General features: G+C 42.4%; 1 protein-coding gene and 1 long non-coding RNA gene across 22 annotated transcripts in view; one reads left to right on the top strand and one right to left on the bottom strand.

The window, feature by feature from the left end:
- The first annotated feature begins 983 nt into the window (after positions 1-983).
- Positions 984-20,127, top strand: LOC108395581 (uncharacterized). 4 transcript variants are annotated; one of them, XR_005061391.1, is made up of 4 exons: positions 984-1,027; positions 1,286-1,386; positions 8,281-8,415; positions 20,050-20,127. It is a non-coding gene; the product is annotated as an uncharacterized lncRNA (long non-coding RNA). The 4 variants fall into 4 exon arrangements; XR_005061389.1 differs by having other exon boundaries at positions 1,286-1,428; XR_012127700.1 differs by lacking the exon at positions 984-1,027 and adding an exon at positions 1,047-1,109.
- Positions 8,435-21,833, bottom strand: part of BNC2 (basonuclin zinc finger protein 2) — a 429,408-nt gene continuing 416,009 nt past the window's right edge. For 17 of the 18 annotated variants that reach the window (XM_073228467.1, XM_073228463.1, XM_073228464.1 and 14 more), the window contains one exon: positions 8,435-21,107. In XM_073228467.1, coding sequence (XP_073084568.1) covers positions 20,447-21,107 — 661 coding nt within the window. In that variant the 3' untranslated portion in view covers positions 8,435-20,446. The remainder of the gene's footprint in view (positions 21,108-21,833) is intronic. The other variant, XM_073228474.1, reaches the window with a different exon arrangement.

Here is a 21,833-nt window from a genome sequence, read left to right as displayed (position 1 = left end):
GCAGCTACTTCTATTCACCTTGCTTTTTAAACTTAACTACAGATCTTAGACATCTTTCCATATCAGTATATGCAAATCTACCAAAATTATTTTGAAATGATGCAGAGCACATTGTACTGTCTGAATGGATCATGGTTTATTTAACCACCCCTCTAATGATGGGAATGAAGGTTGTCCCTCATTTTATACTGTTATCAAAATACCAAACACCGCACTTTGGTCCTCCTCCTAGTACCCACTTAGAATGCTACCCTGCTGTTGGAAAGGTTCCCCTCCTTCCATCTCAGTCAATGGTTCAAAGACATTGTATATGCCACAATTTTATTCTATTTTTTTGAGTGCAGAGAGGAGTAAGGGAGAGGGGGAGGGTTGGGAGGAGGGTGTTAGGTATGTATCGTTTAGTGAGTAGCATGTTCAGAAGCAAGTAAGGAAGAAGGTACCACTTCTCAGACCTGTAACCAGGATGGTAGGTGGGTCATTGTCCCCTTTGAGATTTCAATGAAAATGATGTGATCCCCTTATAGGTGAGTGGTTGTCCAAGCCTACCTCTCAGTGTCTCTAGGGAGTCTTGGGAAGCTTCTGTTCACGAGGAACCTCTGACTCAAGCCCCTGCCTCTACTGCATTGGCTCTTTCTGTGGATCAGCTCACCACTGGGAGGGTGCTGTCCCTTTTCCCTACTGGGCTATTCACACAGGCGCTCCTGGCAAAACAGATTTCAAGGTAAACCCATTCTAACAATATCTTAGGTCTTAGTACCGGTTGGTGGTGGGCATCCTTGACTACCTTTGTCCCTGGAATTTTTCAATGGCCACCAATCTCCAGTCAGTTACTCAGTACTCTCTCCCTTTCCACCACTTCCTCTCCTTTTACCTTCTAATGCTGAGCAGTTGATCCATTTCATTGTTTCTGTCTGTTCTGTAGGGAAGATGCCCTTTGTACTCTCTTACCAAAGAAAAGTCTTGGGAAATTATTTACAAAACAAGAACTTTCCTATCCTTAAGAGGAGCTCTGATGCCAGTGATTAAGGTAATATTTTTCACTCCTTAAATAGATAGCTGTTGTCTTAATTCTTCCTTGATATGAAGTGGCGCACACCCCAGTTCACACTGTAGGTTCTCCAAAGACTGCTCATTGAGAGACGAGACTGACAGTTTGATTTGGGAGTAAGGGAAAGGGGGTGGGTGGAATTCCATAGGTACATCCCATCCTGAAATAATTTTTTTAAGAAAAAACAGTTCGTTTTAGATGACTTCTTAGAACATGAACTACTTCTCTCATCCTAAGGTAACAAGAGGCTGGACCCAAAAATTACCTCCGTGCCTTGGGTCAGCCGATACCGGGACCACCACCAAGTCCTGCCCAGCCTCCTCTGAAAAGCCTGCAAGGTAAATGCTCTTTGGAATTTGTTGGCTGACCTTCTTTTTAAGGTAAGATTTTGTTTCCATCTGTGAACTGAGTCCTAAGGACTGGAATGGCATAAACAGATAGAAATAAAGTAGTGAATAAACTTTAAAACTTTGGGGGAATGCCAGGAAATTGTGCTGAACTTAATTCCTCAGGAGAAGAAAAATTATTCTATAGCAAAAGCCACAACCATCTTGATTATATAGCTAGAAAACAATGGATTCCTCATTTTCATTAAAATAAAATATGTATCTAATTTTTAGAAATAAAACCACCTATAAACAAATGTGATGCATACACCCACATCCACAGATACACACACATACACACGCTTGCCTTACAACTCCTTTTTGTCTAAATCGGCCTGAGTGTTTTTCAAAACCTGTTCTCTCCCAGTGGAAGTCTTCCCTGATCAATTTTAACATTCAGTGATTTTTTTTTAAAGGTAAGATCAATACAAATAATCTCTCTAACATACACACAACAGAGATTGTGAAGAGTTTGCTGATTTGGTCCCAAGGGTTCTACCCACACAAACTTTCTACCCTTGTACTGCTGTGGGGACCCGGGGGCAGTGCTTAGGAGGGCGGCAAGGCAGACCTTGAAGAAGGGAGATGACTCTTTGGAAACGATCTACCTGGGTGAATTGTATATGGAAAATGATTTTTATAAGTCAGTGTCTTTTTTTTTTTCCTTTGTTTGTGAATTCTCCACCATGGGAATCTTGAATCTTGGTGGGAGCGTGCATCAGTCAGATGAAGTTAAGCAATGCCCTGGTAACAAAGGACACTCCGTCCTCGCCTGCCCAATCTTAGTGGTTTACGAAGGTTAATTCCTGCTGATGCTGCATGTCCGTCATGGGCTGGCTGTGGCTCTGCCCCACATCCCCTTCACTTCCTATACCCAGGCTGCCGCAGCAGCCCCAAGGGAAAGTACAGCAAAGCACACGCTGGCTCTGAAGCCTTCTACTTGGAAGTGATCCACACCATTTCTGCTCATATTTCACTGGCCAAAACAAACAACACAAATCAAGTCTGCTGTCAAAGAGGGAAGTATAATCCTTCCCTCAGGGAGGGGCAGCAACTATTTGGGGGCAAAAGTATAGTTATTGTAGGCAGAACCTTCCTTTCCACTGTAAAGAAAATACGACATTACCAGGGTCGACCTGAGACTGGCCAGTCAGGTTCACCCACTTGGACTCACTGAACTGAAAGCAGGCTGTGCAACAGGGCAATGGAGAGAGCACAGCACTCTGGGTTTACAGTGAGCAGCAGTGTCCGCTGCAGTCCGCGGGACCGGCAACATCACCCAGGTCCTCGCTGGACTAGTTCTGTGATACGATCTCGGTATTTGCCTATTATTTTAGCCTGTCGCTTTCCTGTCTGCTTCTTGGACTTAGTGATCCAGTCTTCCTAGCAATTTCGCGAGCTATCCAGTAGTGACCAATATAATTTTTCTATATAAACAAGTCAAAGTCATTCTCTGTTGCTTTCAATTAAGAACCTGATTTATATACTAATACTTTCAGCTGACCCAAACATCTCCTCAATTTGATTTCTGATCACCAGGTGATTGTTGTGCCAGGGCCCTGTTACCCGTACACAGATAAAAGTCTGGGAAAGTATCGGGCAATTCACACCAAAAGATGTTAGATAGTAAATCCTAAAGGGAATCCGTTCAGTCCAGGGTTCTGTGTTCTCATTAGATTGAGAGGCACTAGATATCAAATAAATTAATGTGGGAAAGACTGTTAGCAGGTGGGGCCCTGGGTAATATGAGGAAGTATGAAAAAAAGCAGCGAGGTTTCATCAGGTAACCAGATGTTCTAATTTGCTCAGGACAGTCCCAGGCTACTATTCCCATAGATCTGTTAATGCCTATCAGTTATTTTTAGTGACCTCATTCACTCTAAAATACTCTAAAATATGTCCTAGCTCAGATAATACGTTACATGGCCACTCAGGCTCTGACAGAAATGGTCCTGGACCAGAGTCACAAGATGTGCATTTTGGTCATAGACCAGCACTAATGTGCGGGGTGGTCGGGAACCTTTCTGCACCTCGGCAGCCTCATCTGGAATGTCAGCGATTTCATTCAGGTCAGTGGTTGGCAAACTGTGTTCTAGTTTTCATGACAGGATTCCAAAGTCCACAGCAGGGCAGGAAGGAGGATACCAAATGGGGGACGCTCTGCCACTCCCAGAGCCTCTGCTTCTGTTTATTTCATGCCATGGGGTTGCACCTGACATTCTGTTTGGAAAAAGTGTTCTTATGATAAGAAATAAACACACACACACACACACACACACACACACACACACGAAAAATAATTGGCCTGGATAATCCTCAGACACAGGAAGCAAGATTCCTAAAACGCTCTACTGCTGTAACTTCCATATCCTGGAGCATGAGTTGGTCACGAAAGACAGGGTGTCATTCATTAAGGGGGAGGTTCTTCACATCTCCACTCTTTCCTTCATTTTAAAGTGACAAATGCCAAACTCCTCATTCTGTCAGTTAACAAGTTTCACAAAGTGATGCTGAGATTTACTTATTTATTTAAAAAAACAACCCACTTGCTTTCCTGCCTCTAATCTGTCCCCCACACATCTTGAGCGTCCCTGTTCGCTCTGACTCAGCCCCTGGGTCCCTAGTCCACTCTGGGCCATCCTTAGAGTTCAGCCCAAGTCCCAGCTCTCCCGTGCACCTTCCCTCCGCCTCTGCAGCCCTCCGAGGTGACTTCCGCCCTTCATGTGAGCTTCCACACCTCTTTCGCAGTCAGTGTATACTTCTTTGCACACAATTGTCTTCCAGCTCTAAACTGACCTTTTTCGATTCTGCTCTGGGACACCGAGGCTAGAACTCTGCCAACACCACTTCTTGCCAATTGGCTCCCTGGGGCTTGTTGCCAAAAGTGATTAATTCCAGAGAGATTAGAAGGCACGAGGTAGAGAGAAAGGACTTGCTCCTTCCTGCATCCCTGCTATTACTGTCAAAGTCGCCCCAGGCAGTGGAGGTTGGTTCTGACCTCTGACTTTTTCCCTTCCCCAGAACCAGCTTTATGGAACCATCTCAGAGGCAGCACAGTGGCGGGGCAATGCCGTCTCCACAGAGATGGGGATCCCGGGGCTTCCGGCCCCTCCCTCAGGCTCCCGAGAGAAGAGGCCCTACTGAGCCTCAGCTCCGTGGGCGGCAGCCTGCGCTCCTGAGGTTCCAGGAGTGGCGCCTCTTTCTCAGGGACCGAAGCCCAGTTCGACAGGGCCTCCCTTCTGGTCTCCCTTGGTCGCCATACCCCACCCCCAACCCAAACCCTAGCAACCAATTATGTGTTGGCCGCCGCCTTTTTACCTTCTGGAGAATTCCATATGAATAGAATCATACAGGGTGTAACCTCCTGCACAGTTGTCTTACGTCTGTCATCTGCATACATTGAAAACACCATCAGACAATGTTATGTTTTGTTGCTTTCAAACCATCGAAAAATTAACAGGAGAAAAATAATGTGTTATATTTGCCCATGTAGTCACTTATCATTTCTCAAGGTTCCAACTTTCTTCTTGGTATCATTTCCCTTCTTTCTAAAGAATTTCCTTTAGCTGCTCTTGGAACATGTATGCTGGGGACAAAAAGAGAATTCCTTCATCTGAGAATGTCTTTAATTTACTTCATTCCTTAAGAATATTTTTCCTAGGAAAAAAGAATATTTATTCCTTAAGAATAAAACTCCTGTTTTAGAACTTGGAGCTGGCAGTTCCTTTCTTTCAGCACTTTTACCACAGTTCCACTTCCTTTGGCTTTCTTGGCTTCTGATGAAAAAACACAGCTACTCCAATTGTTCTCTACATAATGCATCATTTTTCTCAGGGATTTTCTTTTAGAGATTTTTCTTCCTTATCTGTAGAACCCAACAAGTTGATCCTCTGTGCCTGGGTGTGTGCATTTCTTTGGTTTTATCCTGTTTGTTTTACTGAACCTCTTGAATCTATAGGTTTGTGTCTTTTGTCAAATGTAGGAAATTTTTAGCCATTAGTTTTTCAAATACGTTTTCTGCACAGAACTCTTTCTCCTCTAGTTCTGGGCCTCCAGTAACACACATTAGATGTTCTGTTAATCCCACAGATCCCTGAGGCTCTGTTTAATTTCTTTCTTTCTGTTGTTCAGATTGGGTAATTTCTGTTGACCTGTCTTCAAGTTCACCAACTTTTCTCTATCATCCTCATTCTGCTGTTGAACTGGTCCAGTGAATTTTTCATTTTAAGTTATTTTTCAGTCCTAAAAGTACCATTTGGTTTTTTATATCCTCTGTTTCCTACATGACACCTTCTAGCTTTCCATTCCTTTCAGGAATATTTTCCCTTATTGCTGGAGCATTTAAATAATGCTTGTTCTTTGGTCATTTTTGGGTTACAAGACTTTATCATCTTGATAATGGTATCTATTGATTGTCTTCTCCCATGTGAAAGATTTTCATGGTTCTTCATAGGGTGAAAAAGTTGGGATTGTATCCTGACCATATCTTACCTCTTTTGCTATAGTTTGTTGAAAGTAAGTCCATGTCACACTCAAGGACATGGTATGCACCAGGACATGAAAACTGGTACATAAGGATCATTGGGGACCATTTAGAAGTCTGCCTATTGCCTTCTGGTGGAAGGAACCCAAGTGCCCATCCACAGATAAATGGATATACAAAATGTGCCATACACACACAAATACGCAATAGAATCTTATTCAGTCTTAAAAAGGAAGGAAATTCTGACACATGCTGCAACATGGATGAACCTTGAGAACACTGTGCTGTGTGACTGTGGGAAATAAGCCAGTCAGAAGAGGACAAATATTATATGATTCTGCTTAGATGAGTTACCTAAGTAGTGTTGTTCATAGAGACAAAGTAGAAAAGTAGAATGCAGTGAAAGTGGGGTGTGGAGAATTAATGTATAGTGGGGACAGAATTTCCATTGAGGAAGATGAAAAGTTCTGGAGATGGATGGTGGTGATGGTTGCACGATAATGTGAGTGTACTTAATATCACAGAACTGTACACTTAAAAATGATCAAAATGGTACATTTTTGTTTTGTATACTTTACCATAAAACAACAAAAGGTCTGCCTACCATGCATGTTATGAGATTCTGGATCTTGTTTAAATCCTATGGAGAATGCAATATACCTTTAACGGGCATTCAACCTAAGTGAGTACGGGCTGCAAGTTCCAACCAGCCTTCTGTGTGGGTCTTTGTTCCCATGTCAGTTAGTTTTCAAAACCCTTGAAGCACTATTTGGATTAGTCCAACGTGTGCACCACCCAGTACCTAGTCTATGCTGTGTAAGGTCAAATTCATGCACACGCACTTCAGGGGTAAGTCAGGAATTCATCATTTTCCCAGGGACCTCCTTCTCCATATCCTCTCTGGAACTTCCCAGCATCACCTCTTCAGTCTCTGGCCAGAAATCCTGGGCTCTACAGTTCACCTCCAGGACCAAGCAGTGGAAGGAGAGATGGATGCAAAAGGCAAAGAGGTTTCCTCACCCTCAGGACAGCAGCTCCTCCCAGCGGGTTGGATGGCTTCCTGTCCACAGCGTATGGGCTCCTGCGTCCCATTGCAGCTGCTGCTCCTCTAGCCACAGATTGGTTGGGTTTGAGACAGGCCTGAGAAAATGCAGGAGAAGAAAGATTAGGGAATTTCTCCCACTCTTGCCAAGCATTTGCTGTTTTCTTCCCCCCTCCTTGACTAGAAGGCCCTGGAGACCTCTGTCTAGCCCTGAGGCCCACTCATGGGTTTTGGATTTCAGTAAGTTCAGGCCAGCCAGGACATCCTGCAGGTAAACAAATGGCAAAGTAAGCCCATTTTGGTGGTACTTTCTTTCTCAAAGCTTTGTTTACTATTTGCTTTTCAGAGCCCTGAAAGAGCTGATCCAGGCCTTCTCTCCAGACATGTCTGCCACCTCCTCCTGAGGCCAACTCGGACTTCTGCATTTAACAAAGGGCTCCATCCACCCACCCACACCCATTCCTTAGCCTCACACCCATTTATTCTGTTAATGTGCACTAGTCACCTACTAAGTACTACAAGCTAGGAGGGCTCCAGAATCAGCCCATCTTCAAGGTGTAGTTTAGTGTAGAACACCGTTCCCACCTGAGATGCAGCTTCCTGGATTTCACCACTGTCCCGGCTTACCCCCCAGCTCTGTTCACATAGATGTATGAAAAGTGAGTGGGCTTTGTTTCCTCCTTGGAAAGGTAGCCTTCATGTGAGGCTGAAACATCGTCACACATGAGCTCTGTGGGTGAGGCTCAGGGCTTCAAGAATTGTATTTTCAAACACAGGTTTGTGGTTTTGGAAAGAATGGAGAGCATAAAGTACAACATCTTGCAAGATTACTTTCTGCTGCAGACCAATTGATACAACATCTGAAAATAATCAAATAAGTGTCTTGTTTTTAGTCTGCAAATGACTTTATGAAACTTTGGAAGGAAATTCTTCACTTAAAAAAATTAGAAAAATTGAAATCGAGATCACAGGGAAGAGCAAAGATGGGGAATTACGGGAGTGCTTTGAATTGTTAATAGCATTTATATTTATAAAAACGAATCTCTCTAAAAACCTGGAAGAGGCCTAATAATTTAAAATCACCTCACATGGCACATGCCCCAAACCCAGATAACCTCCAAATTCAATAGCTCCTGACCATTTTTCGGAGCATTCCAAAAACTTAAAGTTGCTACACGATGCACAGAACTCTGGTTTAAAATTATTGAAGACTTTGATTTTTTTTCCCCCTATAAGCTCTTACATTTGGAATGAAGTCAAGGTACAGTCTAACCTCAGAGGATCAAAATATATTGAACTTTTTTTTTTTTAATGGTATCAGCCAAGAAAACAGAAACTGAACTGAACCTTATGATGAGAGAAAGAAGGGCAAAGAAAAGGCTGAAGGTGGCGTGTGTAAAAGCCTCAAAGCCGAAGGAGAGGCAGCTCCTGCAGAAGAAAAAGTCTGCTGACCAAGGTAAGTCAAGTGACGCAGGTTAGTGAGGATGATCCGAGGCAAATTAAATGAAGCATCATTAAGATCCCAGGCTCAGATGAGGAGAGTCTAAAGTAGAGAGTCTCCTCTCTAGCGTCAGTGGTTAAGGGGTGACTTAGAGTTCCTACAGCAGTTTATTCATATACAAGTCAAGTGTTGCTAATACCAAGTGTGGATGACAGACAGTTATATTTTATATGTGAAGTTCTGGTTTCTAATGATGCATTGGAGCCTTATTTTTTACAGCTGTCCTTGTCTTAATCCTTTGCTTTTTTTCTCCCCGGGGTGGAATGGTTTCTAGTTACAGATCAGCATATTAAGCAGCATGTCACCCATCAGGCAGCACATGGCTTCTGATGGTGATGGCATTTGGGTCACCACTAGTTCTCTGGAAGGACGAATGCTCGTGGGAACAGCACAGTGAACTACTGCAGACGATGGAACACAGCAGCACAGGTTCAGGGCACACGCTAGAGATCTAACCAAGCGCCTTTTGTGAACAGCAGCTCAATGAGGATTCCTGCCATGCGGCAAAATGCTTGGAAAGTTACTATGCGCTGGCATCACTGGGTTTGGGGTCAGCATGCTGAAACCCGACTCATTATGTTCCTACCATGCCAACTTGGTGCAATTAGTCGAACATGATAATTTCTCTAAGCCATATGTTGATCTTTAGGGGAGGAAAGGCTTCATATGCCTGATGGCTCTGAGGTCTGACTGGCATGTCCCAGATTTGAGCAAATTTCTATAAATCAAGGTAATACACCCAGCAGTCCAAGAGGAGGTAGGCTGGCCAGCCTGGAGAGAAGCAGAACCTGTAGAGCAGGGTTGTATACTTGTTGACTGTCGGTTTTCTTCTTTCTTAGTGAGGAAGGTTGTAGAGAAAGGTCAAGGGAGCTCCTCTGTGTGTATGGCTATCCCTCCTCTCTCCCCCCACCACAACATAAAATCAACGTAAGGACCTAGAACAGTAAGTTATGTTCCAGGGCTGCGTGGCCTCTATTCCCATTGGAGACCTATCAATGTGAACTAGCACTGTTGGGAAATCTCTTCAGCTAGCCCTGTCAATCAATACCTCTGTTCATTATATGTCTCTGATGAATATGGGTAATGATTGGGTGCTCGAGAGTCAGGTGACTAAAAATAACTGCGTCTTCTGAGGATCGATAGGTTCTCCCCCAGTGTTACTTCAGGCAATCCAATATTCTTAGCCACCCCTCCCGAGCCCCCAGCAAGATTCTCTCCCGTTTTCATTGATAGATCAGCTTTATTCTCAGAGAGCTTTATTAAATTAGTGACACTTAATCTAGTGTCATGTTGTCAACTGATACAGGGCAAACCAGCAGCCAGCAAGCCTTCCAGTGGGCTTCAGACAGCAACTGGCCGCGGCCCCGGCGGGGCTGAGCCTTGTGCCAGAGCTGTCTTCGTGGGCGCCTCTTTGCTAAACAGGAGTGCTTCCACCATTTAATAACATTTAAAGCAACTTTTTTTTTTTTAAGAAGAAGGAGCTGTTTGAAGGAGAATTCTTGCCAATTACAGACGTGTTATGACAGATGAAAAGATCATAATTATGCTTGGATTCCCTGCAGGAGTGCGTTAACATATCCGTGACATTTAATAACCACATGTGCCTCAATGGAGGTTGGCTTCTCCAAAGTTGTTTAACCTTTCATTTCTTCACCCTCACCCCAAAACCCACATATGGGTGCTCAAAGGAAATCCCGGGAGGGAGACCCCATGATGGCTCATGGCTGGCCCCCCTGCTGCCTCAGGAGGGATGCTCAGTCAGTGGTCTCTAAAACCGGGTGGCCCCAGCTCTTCACTGTGGGCCTGACAACAGCCAGATGGGCATGCAGTCTATCCAGCCCCTTGCGGGCCAGAGATCCGAGGGTCAGGGGGCTGGTGGAGCGTGTGGGAGCTCATTCCCCTGGTGACAGGCTGAGGGAAATTAGTAGTATTGGTGGGACAAGCCAGGGAGGCTAATTGAGGGGTGGAAGAGAGAAAATACTAAATTGGAGACTCCAGTGAAAGTTACAGTTTTGGTTAGCTTAATTTTTGGCTGCGATTGGTGTAAGGTGGGGAGGCACTATCAAACAGTGCAAGTCAAAAGCATTCTTTATATGCTTCTTCTCATTGTCCCTCAAGCAGTACGACAAGGGGAAATGTCACTGGCTATGATATCTTTCCATCTGCTAGTTTTATGTCTAGATTGTAACAAGCACAATCTGCAGAAAACCACTGCTAAGGGAATATACAGAGAAACACAAGCATTTAGACTGAAAAAATGTATAGTCATCATCCTGTTGGCTGCTGTCCACAAATTTCAGAGGGCGGGGAGGCAGAAAATATATTTGTAGAAAGCTAAGTTGGGAAGGTACCTGAGGTCTTCTTTTCCTCAAAAGAGCTTGGGCAAAGGGCTTTGGGGAAAAGGAATTCTGGAGAGACACAGAAAAGTAATCCCCAAAGGGCCAGCTTTGGTGAGGAAAGACTCAGGTCATGGTTTGCTGGGTTCCCCATCGGGACCGGCTAGGATCTTTGTAGCTCTGTCTCAGCTGTGCTGTCTGAGAGAAGTTTGATCTTCCTAAGAAGTGTGTTAAATAAGATCCGGATTCAGTCTAAACAGCAGCTCGACTCTGAGTTATCCAGCCAGTGTGCTTTTAAACAGGATGAGTGACAATGTGAGCTAAAGTGCTACTAGGTGTATTTTGTAAAGGTCTCGGAGTTTGCTGAGGTTTCTTCAAATCAAGAAAGCAGGAAGAGATCAGTGACTGATAAATCTTTAATATAAAAATTGTACAAGAATTTTGATACAAATTACAAGAGGTATTTGGACAAAATATGAATAAAATTCCATTTACATCCCCCAAACCCTTACGCATTTTATGCAAAAGACATATTGTAGACAGTTATAGTACAGAAAATACAACAAAAGGAAATAGCAAATAAAACATGTTAATTCCCTTAGGCTACTAGTAAAAACAAACCAGAAGGCAAAACAAAACAAAACAAAACAAAACCCAAACCCTTGTTCAAGGTACATACAGTATTTATGAAGCCACCAACATCACGATTATTAGCTCAGGATGATGCAAGCTGTCCCTGTCCCTTGGTGCAGCTCCCGTTTGTAGTACAGACTTTGGTTCTGTGACTGGCTCGGTGGAGGAGACTGGTTTGATGCAGATGGAAACAAACTAAATGACAAAAAGCATAAACCCCTAAACTTGGGGGCAGGGAGAGGACATATCTTGGTGAAAAATTCCTTTTCCTCAAGATATTTCATTTCCCTTTGGCCACTTTTGCTGTCAAATATGCAGGTTGAGTCAAATGTTTTTGATACTAAGACACACCAGTGGTTTGGGGTGGATAAGAAAATTATGTGCTCTCCCAGCTACGGGAGGGATCTCGCTAGTTCTAAAAGGACTAGTCTGTGATCAGGCATGGAGAACAGAGAGCTTTCTCCCCCAGAGCTCCAGCTTACCTCCACCTTTGAAGGAAGGCCCAGGTGGCTTCAGACCAATGTCTTCTCCTGGTTTCTCAGCCTCCCTCATGTACTCAGATTTAGCGATCCTGCACTTTTCATACTGACACTGGTAGGGAAATGGTAAGATTTCTCTGCAAGGCAGCGGAACCAAAGTTTGCACAGGCAAGTGAGTGTGTCATATGTTATAAATCTTAGATAGTTGGATCAGGTTAATATATAATACTGGAACATCTCATTCACTTAATTCACCTTATGTAAACCCTGGTCAGGGTAGAACACAGAAATGTTTCCAAAGTGATCAGAATCAGGATGAAGGAGGGAGGAGTGTTCTATCTTCCACTTCGGAAAATACATTTTTTTAAGGGGCGGGGGGCAGGTGAGATCAGAAGAGTAAAGAGCAGGAGTGGAAAGATAATGGAGAAGTCGGGGAGATTAAGATAGGCAATGAGAGCAATGCATTACTCTGTACAAAGACATGCAAAAACGCTCCAAATTGAGTATTAGATGAAAAAAGATAAACAATCAACCTTGGTTTATACATCTCAAGTGAACCTATTGACTCAGCACATTGTCTGGAAGTACAGGAGCATCACACCTCATGAACCAATGCTTTCACGGCCCAGATTCACAGGTGGGGCAGGCTGCTGGTCTCCGGCCCAAAAGGCAGGCAGCAGGGCTCCTGCTGACCCTGGGCCAGGGCCAGTCACCTTGCAGGGCCACCACCGGGAGGGCTGGGGTGTTCTTCCCCTCGTTTGGAAAACATGTGCAGGACCAGGTGAGCAGAACTCTCACACACCCAGGGGCTCCCCAGAGCCACCTCTCAGTCCTTGCATTCCAGAACAGAAGTGGGCAGAGCCGGTTAATAATGGATAGATTTGCCATCTTCATTGTGCATTATTTTGACATCACATTTGGCAACACAAAGCCTTATAAAGTCTCAGAATAACACTTAGATACTCTCTGTCATCAAGAAATATATTTTAATACTATCTACTTCTCTCCTTTTTTGTTAAAATACTGTTTTCTGCTCTTCCTTCCCTTCGAAAGATTCTTCTTTTTTAAAAAAATGAAGTTTAAAAAAGCATTAAGAAAATTAGAAATGTCCTTAAACATCCCTGTTATTTCAAGGAGGGAAAACGTAATGTTAATTAGCAGAATCTGTGCAATTTTGGCAACAGTTTTAAAGGAGATCCTAAGATGTTTGATAAATGATTATAATATATATGTACTGGGGGAACTTATAAAACCTAAGGCTTTTTTTAAAAACCAACTGCTTTTTCTCTGACCCCAAGAATCCTTTTGCTCTAAGTGTTGTTCTTTCCAGTCTTCAGACTGCTTAATGAAATTTCTTAGCACAGGTTTGTCAACATAGACCTGATAAATTGTCTATCTCTAAAACTGCTGCTTTTCTTTCTCAAAGTTCACATCAAAAATGACATTTGCATGTATGATTTGGTTGATGAGTATTTTGAAATGTGACTGTTCATAGCAGGGGTAACACCTGTCAGATCTGCCGTCGGAGGTTGGAAGTTTCCTAAGTAACATGTACAAACAGACCCTGCACTTCATTTAGTCACTAGCCAGTCACTTTTCAACCATTATTTAAATAATTCAATATATAAACATAGCAGCCAATACCTACATGTTATTTGGGCTCAAGGTATCTTGGAATATAACGTTTTCATGTTTTCATCCTTTGTACCTTTTGTCCCCTTATCACTTGATTTTGTAAAGCTTACTGTATTTGTACTTAGTCAAATTCTCCCAAAGTGGAGAATGGATCTTTTACATATAGGATAGTCCCTGTTTTAGTGATTAAAGTAAAAAGCCTCAGGCCTTCTTTTCTTTCAGATTGTCAGTTCAGTTTAACAAAATGAAAGTTAATCTGTCATGTCTCACTGTGGATTTGAAGGTTGTCATTTTGAGATACCTGTGTACATTTAGACTAATAATTGGATGCCAAGGGTTAAAAACACACACACCTTTCTGACCACCATGCACAACCAATTCGTAACGTGCGCTGTTTGAAGGGGAGGAAACATATTTTAATGCTTTCCTTACAGAATATGGGGCGATCTATTCTGCTTAGGCCACTGACTTGTGAGAAATTTTGCTCTGATTCTAGGGCCACACCCAGTACTGTTAAAATGGATGGGCCTGGAACTGCAGTGCTTAAGTTTCCAAAGACACAAAGAATGCTGTTACAGCCAGGGTCTCTCTACTGACCCTTTAGGAAGTCATCTTGTTACTGTCCACTTAACAGCTGGAAAGGGTGCCTGGAGGCAGCTCTGGGCTTACAGAAGGCCTGGGTTAGTAGGTGAGTGGCTGTGTTGTGTGCTGGGAGGGGAAGGAGAGGGGGAACAGTGGCAGGGTGGGTACGGAGAGAGAGAGACTGATGGTGAATGTGTGTGTACATCAGGCAACTCGGTGGGAAAGCAGAGCCCTTGTACTCAATTTCCCCTTCACAAGGGATAAACAGGCAATTACGCATCCTTTTATATGTGATGGCCAAGTGCTGAACTGGAAAGCACACTATTAGTTTGTGTCCCTTCAGGGCCAGGGCAATAAGTAGCCAGGAGAGCTGGGGCTGAGGAGGAGAGGGTGTTGTCTGCTGTTAGTGTGACAGTCTTGTCAGTGGCATTCACATTACTGGAAGGTAATAAAGTGACAAGGAAGTTATTAGAAAGATATGAGGTGAAATTGAACTGAAGCTTCTCGCTGCTCAGCTCTGCTTTCCCCTTCCCTCTTTTGTCATGGTCCACTATTTGTTACAAACTGAGCCTTGTCTTGATACTCCATATAAAAAAAGATTTTTTTTCTTTGCCACTAAAGGTCAGATGAATTTACAACACTTTAGAGGAGAATAAAGATAGTTTTATGACAATAGTATGTTGCTTCAAAAATATACATAGCATTGTAATGAACAAATAATGCTGTTTCAATGTAATGTACTTGTAAAAATCCCTAGTTTTTCTGACCCTGTTATTAGGCATTTGAATTGTTCAACAACTGCCAGAAAGACAGTATTTGATATCCAGTTCTTGCCAAATGACCATAAACATATGCAAGATGTGGGGAAATGATGGAATGGAGGGACCCAGGAAGGATGGTTTTTGGGCAAGAGTGATGGCGTATTGATTCACTGCTCAGTTTTACAGCTGGATTTTCATAATGTGAATTGGAAGTTACTATGTAGGGTGAGCAACTCTCCATCTATAGGACATGATGGAAATGAATCTGGGGCTTAGCAGTTATGGCCTTAATACTAATAACATGAGCAAGAAAGATTACCACACATGGTTTAGCTTTGAGGATAGATATGACAGCAGAAAAGTAACTTCCATGCTTCATGGGAAGGTCAGTGAGCTCACACTTCCATCGAGGACTTAGGCAAGTAGCATCATAATCACGGAGACAGGGCCAGGCAGAAGCAATGATGGAGAAAGCACAGACGCACGCTGACTGCCGTTCACTTCTATTCCACTCGGCACAGTTAGAGCTCGGTTGGCCACCAGCCTTTTCCACTGCCTAGGTAACCCATCACTTCTTCTGTTCCTGAAGGGAAGCCAGCCAGCATCACTTCCCACTCAAAAAAAAGGGGGAAAAAAACCCAAAAAACACCAGCTCCCCTTGCCAGCTCTGCTCACCCACATGGAGCCTCGCCGCTCCATGCGGCTGTCCCTGCATCTCCCCCTGGCCTCCACTGGGGGCCAGGGCCGAGCCGGCTTGGGGGAGCTCTGCAGGGTGCTTTGCCTGATATGCCCACCCACTGCCAGGCACAACTGCACCAGACCAACGGTTCTTTTGAAAACGCACTTTCAGTGCATTCCCTATTTTCTCTTCTAGTTACCCCAAACTCACCAACACTCTACTCAGTATCCCTTAGTTTGCTTTTGTTAAGACTGTGATTCCCTCTAGTCTTTCTGGCACCTGCCTTTTATTGACCTCCTTAGTCATTTAGACACCTCCCTTAAGAAACAGAATGAGAGGGAAAAAGCAAGATCCTGTTATTTAGGGAAGTATAAGTGACTTTTAAAAAAATGAAATGTTAATTTTAAAAGGAAGTTCTTAAGAAAAGGAGTGTGTCCATAGGATGAAAGTTTCTTCTGGATGATTTGTTTCTTTATGATAGCAGATGTAGGGTGTCTCATTACAGTTGAATTTTATTTATCCTGTCAGTCAATCTAAGCCAACAGTAACAGAACAAGTACAAGTTTAGGGCTGCTCAGGTCAACTGTTAGCAGTCAGCAGCACGTCCATCTCGATCTGGTTACTGGCTTCTTTATGCTTCAGTCACCAAGGGCCCCCCGGTTCTCTTTTGCTTGGTGCACATCTGGGGCATGAATATAGGTAAGGGGAACAAAAGATCATTTTTTATTTGGTAGAAACCTAGTGCATGGTTTCTCCCAAGTAAAATGAGCAAAATGCCTCTGGAACTGTCCCCTCCTGATGTAGTCAAAACTTTTTAAAGAAAAAAAAAATGTATACACTAATAAGGCTGTTAACCAGTTTAGTGCCTTTCTCCTCTTCCTGGAAGGGCCTGGAAATGCATGACCAAAGAAACCACACTACAAGGACAGTGGTACCAGGGCTAGAAACATGTTCAGAAAAGATGTTTGTCATATTGAGAAGGAAAACATCAATACTTTTAAAACCTGAAAGGCATCAGGCTGAACTGGGCAGCTGGACAGACATCTGGACTGTGCTACCTTGGGGCGGCTTATTTCAACACAATTAACAGCAGAACAAAGAAGACCAAGCTTTTTATCACATTTTAAAAACCAAGTTACTTATTGCCTATCCTTTCTCTTGCTCCGTTGTCCCCTCCACAGCATGCAGATATTCCCTAAAGTGGACTATGCCTCTCTGATATTTACAAAGACATAGGTAAAAATGATCAAAACAGTTAAGTTCCGGGATCAGCTAATGAAAAAGCACATTAATACAACTGCCTAATTTTGTACCTGTGACAAAACTGGTTAAAATCAGTGGGTAAAAGCTAGTTGGGAAACCTACAACACTACTAATTTTCAGCCAGCATGGAATGGATGCAGCTAGAGAGAAACGTTTCACAATAGGAAGCTCCTATGAAAAGAATAAATGAGTAGAAATGGGCAAAGGTGAAGGGTTCAATGATTAAAATGATGATCTCTTTATCCTTCCTGTTTGCAAGTAAGCCTTGGGATCACCATCTTAACTAGATTTATAGTTAGATCAAAACACTGCACGCAGACACACACCCAAGAACAAGCACCACTTTGGGACAGAAGCATTGTACATTTCATGATTTTACATCGTATGTACCACTTCCATCCACAACCTGTCCCTTTTAAGAGAACAGGCTTTATATTGGAAAACATCGTTCACCTATTTAGAAGGCCGACCACCATACCATCGGGGCTCTTGAGCAGTAGTAACAAATATGGGAGATACTTCAGAGGGTGCGTTGTCTGGGATTCATTGCCATTTCTCTGACAAAACGCAGGTGGGACACGTTCAGGTTTCCAAGCAAGGAAAATTCTACTTGAGAATCTCATTACTTCTGGACTTGTTTGAACTGGCTATCCACATTAGCCTGGTCTGTTGCAAGTACCAAACATTTGTTGTAAGCCTGGTTCATCTGCTGTGACCTGCTGACAGCTATGCAATTCACTCACTTAGGCTATTTGACCTTTTAGTTGACGTTAATTAAACAAACTAAACACTGATTCTGTACAAGAGGAGTTCTAATATCTCAACTAAGAGTGTAATGTTAAAAACTTGCTGAAATAAAAATGTGTTACTTTCATAAAACTAGGTGTTATTCAGTCTACCCACACTCCAAAAGCTAGTGTTTCTATATTCTTATTGGGCTACTAAAAATATGTTTCCCACCCTCTTTGCATTGAATTGGTTAAGAGGGCAACAGCGCAAACACAGAGAACGCTAAGAGGACCAAAATGTTTGCAAACAAACTTTCATTATTCTAGTTCAATCTTTCACAAACATACTGTACAGAGTCTTATATGGTATAAAACAAAGAAAACATCTTTGTCTATTCCACTTAACAACACCAAAATAAAGCAATTAAGACTTTGGGGAATTCAAAGGTAACAAGAAAACAAAAATGGTTATTACTAATTCCTCAGCTTTTTACCGTAAACATTTGTCATTTAACAGACATAGTGTTTGATATGGTTTCTTTTGTACTGCAAATACTTTTGGTCTTTCCTCACTGTAGAACAAGGAATTAAATGAACCCCATAGCATCTTCTGAAGGAGATGAAATGGTAAAGCTCCTAGACACATCTAGCTTATCTTTAAGAATCTATTGTTTCTGATATTTTCACAAATAAAAATACTGAATCCTCAACTTACTGATGCTTACTTTTGGAAACAATAAATACTGTGAGGTACAATAAATCCTACAGGAATAATAACAACAGAAACATATTAACAGTTTCCTTTGGCAAATTTAACGGAAGTGAATGCTGATGTGAACACAGAAAAAATAATTACAAAACATCATGAGAAATGGAAATGACATGAAAGGTTAAAACACAGGGGGCATTTCTAACTTTCAGACTGCTGAGAGAAATGTTTGAGGCCATTAACTACAGAAAAGAAATACATGCTCTTTAAATTCTTGTGTACTGTTTGACAAAGTATTCCTTGTTTATCTTTTTTTCCACTCTACTTAAAAAAAAAAAAGAAAAAGAAAAAAAAAAGGACAACAAAACACAGTCTGCGACGCACAGCCTAATAGTTTTGGCTGCAGACTGAACTTGAGTAAATATCATCATTTAGTCAGTATGTTGTGGTAGCTGAGGCTGCCGATGTGGTTAACCAGCTCAGGCAACATGTGTAAACATCGGAAACAAAACAAAACAAAAAAGGTTTGGAGCATCGTCTACCCCCCACCCTTTCTCACTCTCAATTGCTTGGTTTCAGGCTTACTTTACTTTCTCTCTGACAAACTGTGTGGGGAAACACAAAACACCGCAGAGTGAGAGATCCTATTTTCAACCCCCCTTCTTCTGGCTTTTCAGAACAGACTATAGCTCAATTAAAGTTCAGCATATGTCTTCAGAGCTTCCAAGTCCTGCTGCTGTTAAATGCCCTTTGATTTTGTCTATCGGAAAGGCCTGAATCATAGAACTTCTGCAGAACTTGCCACAAATCAGACAGCCGCACAACAGACCAACCCAGTTCAGACCTTTTCTTCCTTTTTAAAGTCTGGGTTAGGTCCTTGGAAATGAATGGTCAACACGTTTACTGTACTCAGCTTTGTCCCAAAGCTGAAGAATTTGGGCTTTTTGTATCCTGAAATATTATCCTGCCTCTATAGCATAAATACCTTGACTGTTTCACACCACATAATTTTGTTTTCCTTTTATGTAGCTTAACATATAAGCAAGGAGGATGCAATGTTGATTCTAATAACATTCGGCACTTGAAAGAATCACCAAGTGTTTTTTTTTTTAAGCGGTTTTCTGGTGGCCGACAAATTGGCCTGTGGTTATGTTGAGTGACTAATTGTATTTTCTTTTCTGGAAACTTGTGCAAAGTTGGCAGTTTTGTGTTAACACTAATACTTTTGTTTGGCATTTGCGCCCTATACTGACCAGACCATTTTATACAAGTGAATTTTTTTAAAAAAGACCCTTACAGAAGTATGGCAATAGTTTAAGGATAAAAAAGAAGCATGGATATTACACATCCCCTTGTAGTGTATGAAAAAAAGTGCATGACTGGATTTATGTACTAGTACAGGACATTTAAAAAATCAGATCTGTGCTGTAAAGCATGCCAGCACCTCTTTATCACTATATCTAGCAGGTAGTAAAAACAAGACCATGTTTTTAAAAAAAATGTGCATTAATGCTAACATAAATGAACAGAGCTAGCCAGCAAACTAATTTTTTCCTGCATATCTAACAGCTGGATGTAACTGTAAAAATTAAACAAGAGTTAAACAACCATCAATACAACTGTTTTACATCATTGGCCTCTCAAGGCTAAATATTTACAGGTGAATCTGCCATGCTTTAATTGAAGACTCTCTCAAAACCTTTAAAGTTCACAAAAGACAACTATAAGAAGTTCCTTTTTTCTTTTCTCTCTTTTTTTTCCCTTTTATTATTTTTTTTTTGCAGGCAACAGTCATGGGTGCAACAAATTGTCTCTTTGGAGTGGACCAAGAATTATTTTTCTGTCAAAATTTGGGCTAGTTGCATACTTTATGTATGTGTGTGTATGTGTGTTTAAAGGGTATTTTGTTTTTACCTCCAAACTAAAGATCCCACCCCTTTCCCAAAACTATAAAGGAAAAAAAACAACTTCAAAAGCACCTAGTGTTTATCTTTTTATATCTAAAGAAAAGAAAATGTGCATGTGTGTGTATATATACGTAGACCCAGGGGCATACATGTATACACACACGCACGCACGCACACACACACACCTCCAGGTACACAAGCACACACTGACTATGGCAGTTCAAATATGTAGGCCATCTGGTGAGAGCTGGCATTTGTGGCGTCCATTCTGAGACTAATCTACTGAAGTGAAGGGCATGTTTTTGTGGAGATTAGGGTTCTGACTGTGCCGATTTCGGCTTCGCACAGAGGAGAACATCATGTTGCAACCGGGGACTTTGCACTTGTGCATTTCTCGCAAATGCACAGTTTTGTAGTGCACTCTCAGGGTCCCCTTGTTGCTGTACATTTTGTGGCAAATGTTGCACATGATCCCACCATGGCTCCCAGACAAGCTGTTGAACATCAGGGCTCCTGAAACATCAGCCCCTAGGCCTCCAGGGAGGACAGGAGCCTCGGCCTTGTGTGCCGACTCTCCACTGTCACTCGCCCCATCAATGTCGTCGAGAAGAATCCCCTCATCGCTGCCTGCGTCGGATTCCCGGGAGGAATGGATGCTGCTGCTGGACTGGAGGCTAGAGGTGGTGCTCAGGTCAAGGACCATGTAGTCCTCCACCATGCCTCTCCCATACCCATTCAGGTGGGAGTCTTCTGTCCCTGCAGGAGAGGAGGCGTCTTCCCTGACGTCGAGCCCCATGGGGTGCTGGGCACCATAGATCTTCATCAAAAATTCATCCCGGAGGTCCTTGCTAAGGGAGGGCTGCGAGGAGTCCAGGCCTATGTCATCAAGTTCTTTGGTCAACAGTTTACGGTGCAGATTTATGTTGGCACTGTGTCTAGGAAAACAAGAGGGAAGGGGGGTAGGTATACAGGGAGTGGGGAGGGGTGAGAAAAAGGAGAGCATTTTAAAATTGATTCAGCTTTCACTAGGCTTCAAATAAGCACATTCACTGCTAATTATACCACTATAAAAGCAAACATTTCCCTATATCAGGATTTGGGAATAAGTGGTGGTAGGGAGTGCAATAAGGGGAGCTTTTAATTAACATAATTTTTATAAGAGCAAATTTCTTCAATGGCGGGATGAATGCAAACCCATGCACCTTTTTCTCAGTGACTGTTCTCTTAGCTTTACTGTGCAGCAGCAGCTGCTGCAGGGAATCTCACAGCAGAGATTGTAGAATACACATTAAATAGGATAAAAGAAAGGAAACTTTCTGCTCATCTAAAACTGAGTAATTTGAATTTACCTAAAAACGTAACCCCAAAAGCCCCCTTTTCTTCTATAGCAAACACTTAAGGGGTATAGAAAGGGTACATTTGTAAAAAAGTAAATGGTCTAGATAATTCAGGTTTAACTTCAAAACATAATGAAATCTTCCCCCTCATGTTCCTGCACATGAAGTTTGCGGCAGAAAAATTTTAGCCTAATAGATCGGCAATTAAAAAATACACACTGTCTTTAATATAAATCCCCTTTCATCAAATAATTTGGGATCTCAGCTAACTACAATAGTAAATTACATTTATTTTCAGAAGCTGCTACATTTAAGAGCTGAAAA

Source organism: Manis javanica, chromosome 2, assembly GCF_040802235.1.
Source record: "Manis javanica isolate MJ-LG chromosome 2, MJ_LKY, whole genome shotgun sequence".
Classification (NCBI taxonomy): Eukaryota; Metazoa; Chordata; class Mammalia; order Pholidota; family Manidae; genus Manis; species Manis javanica.
The sequence above is the reverse complement of the archived record's forward strand: the minus strand, read 5'-3'. Positions and strand labels throughout refer to the sequence as shown.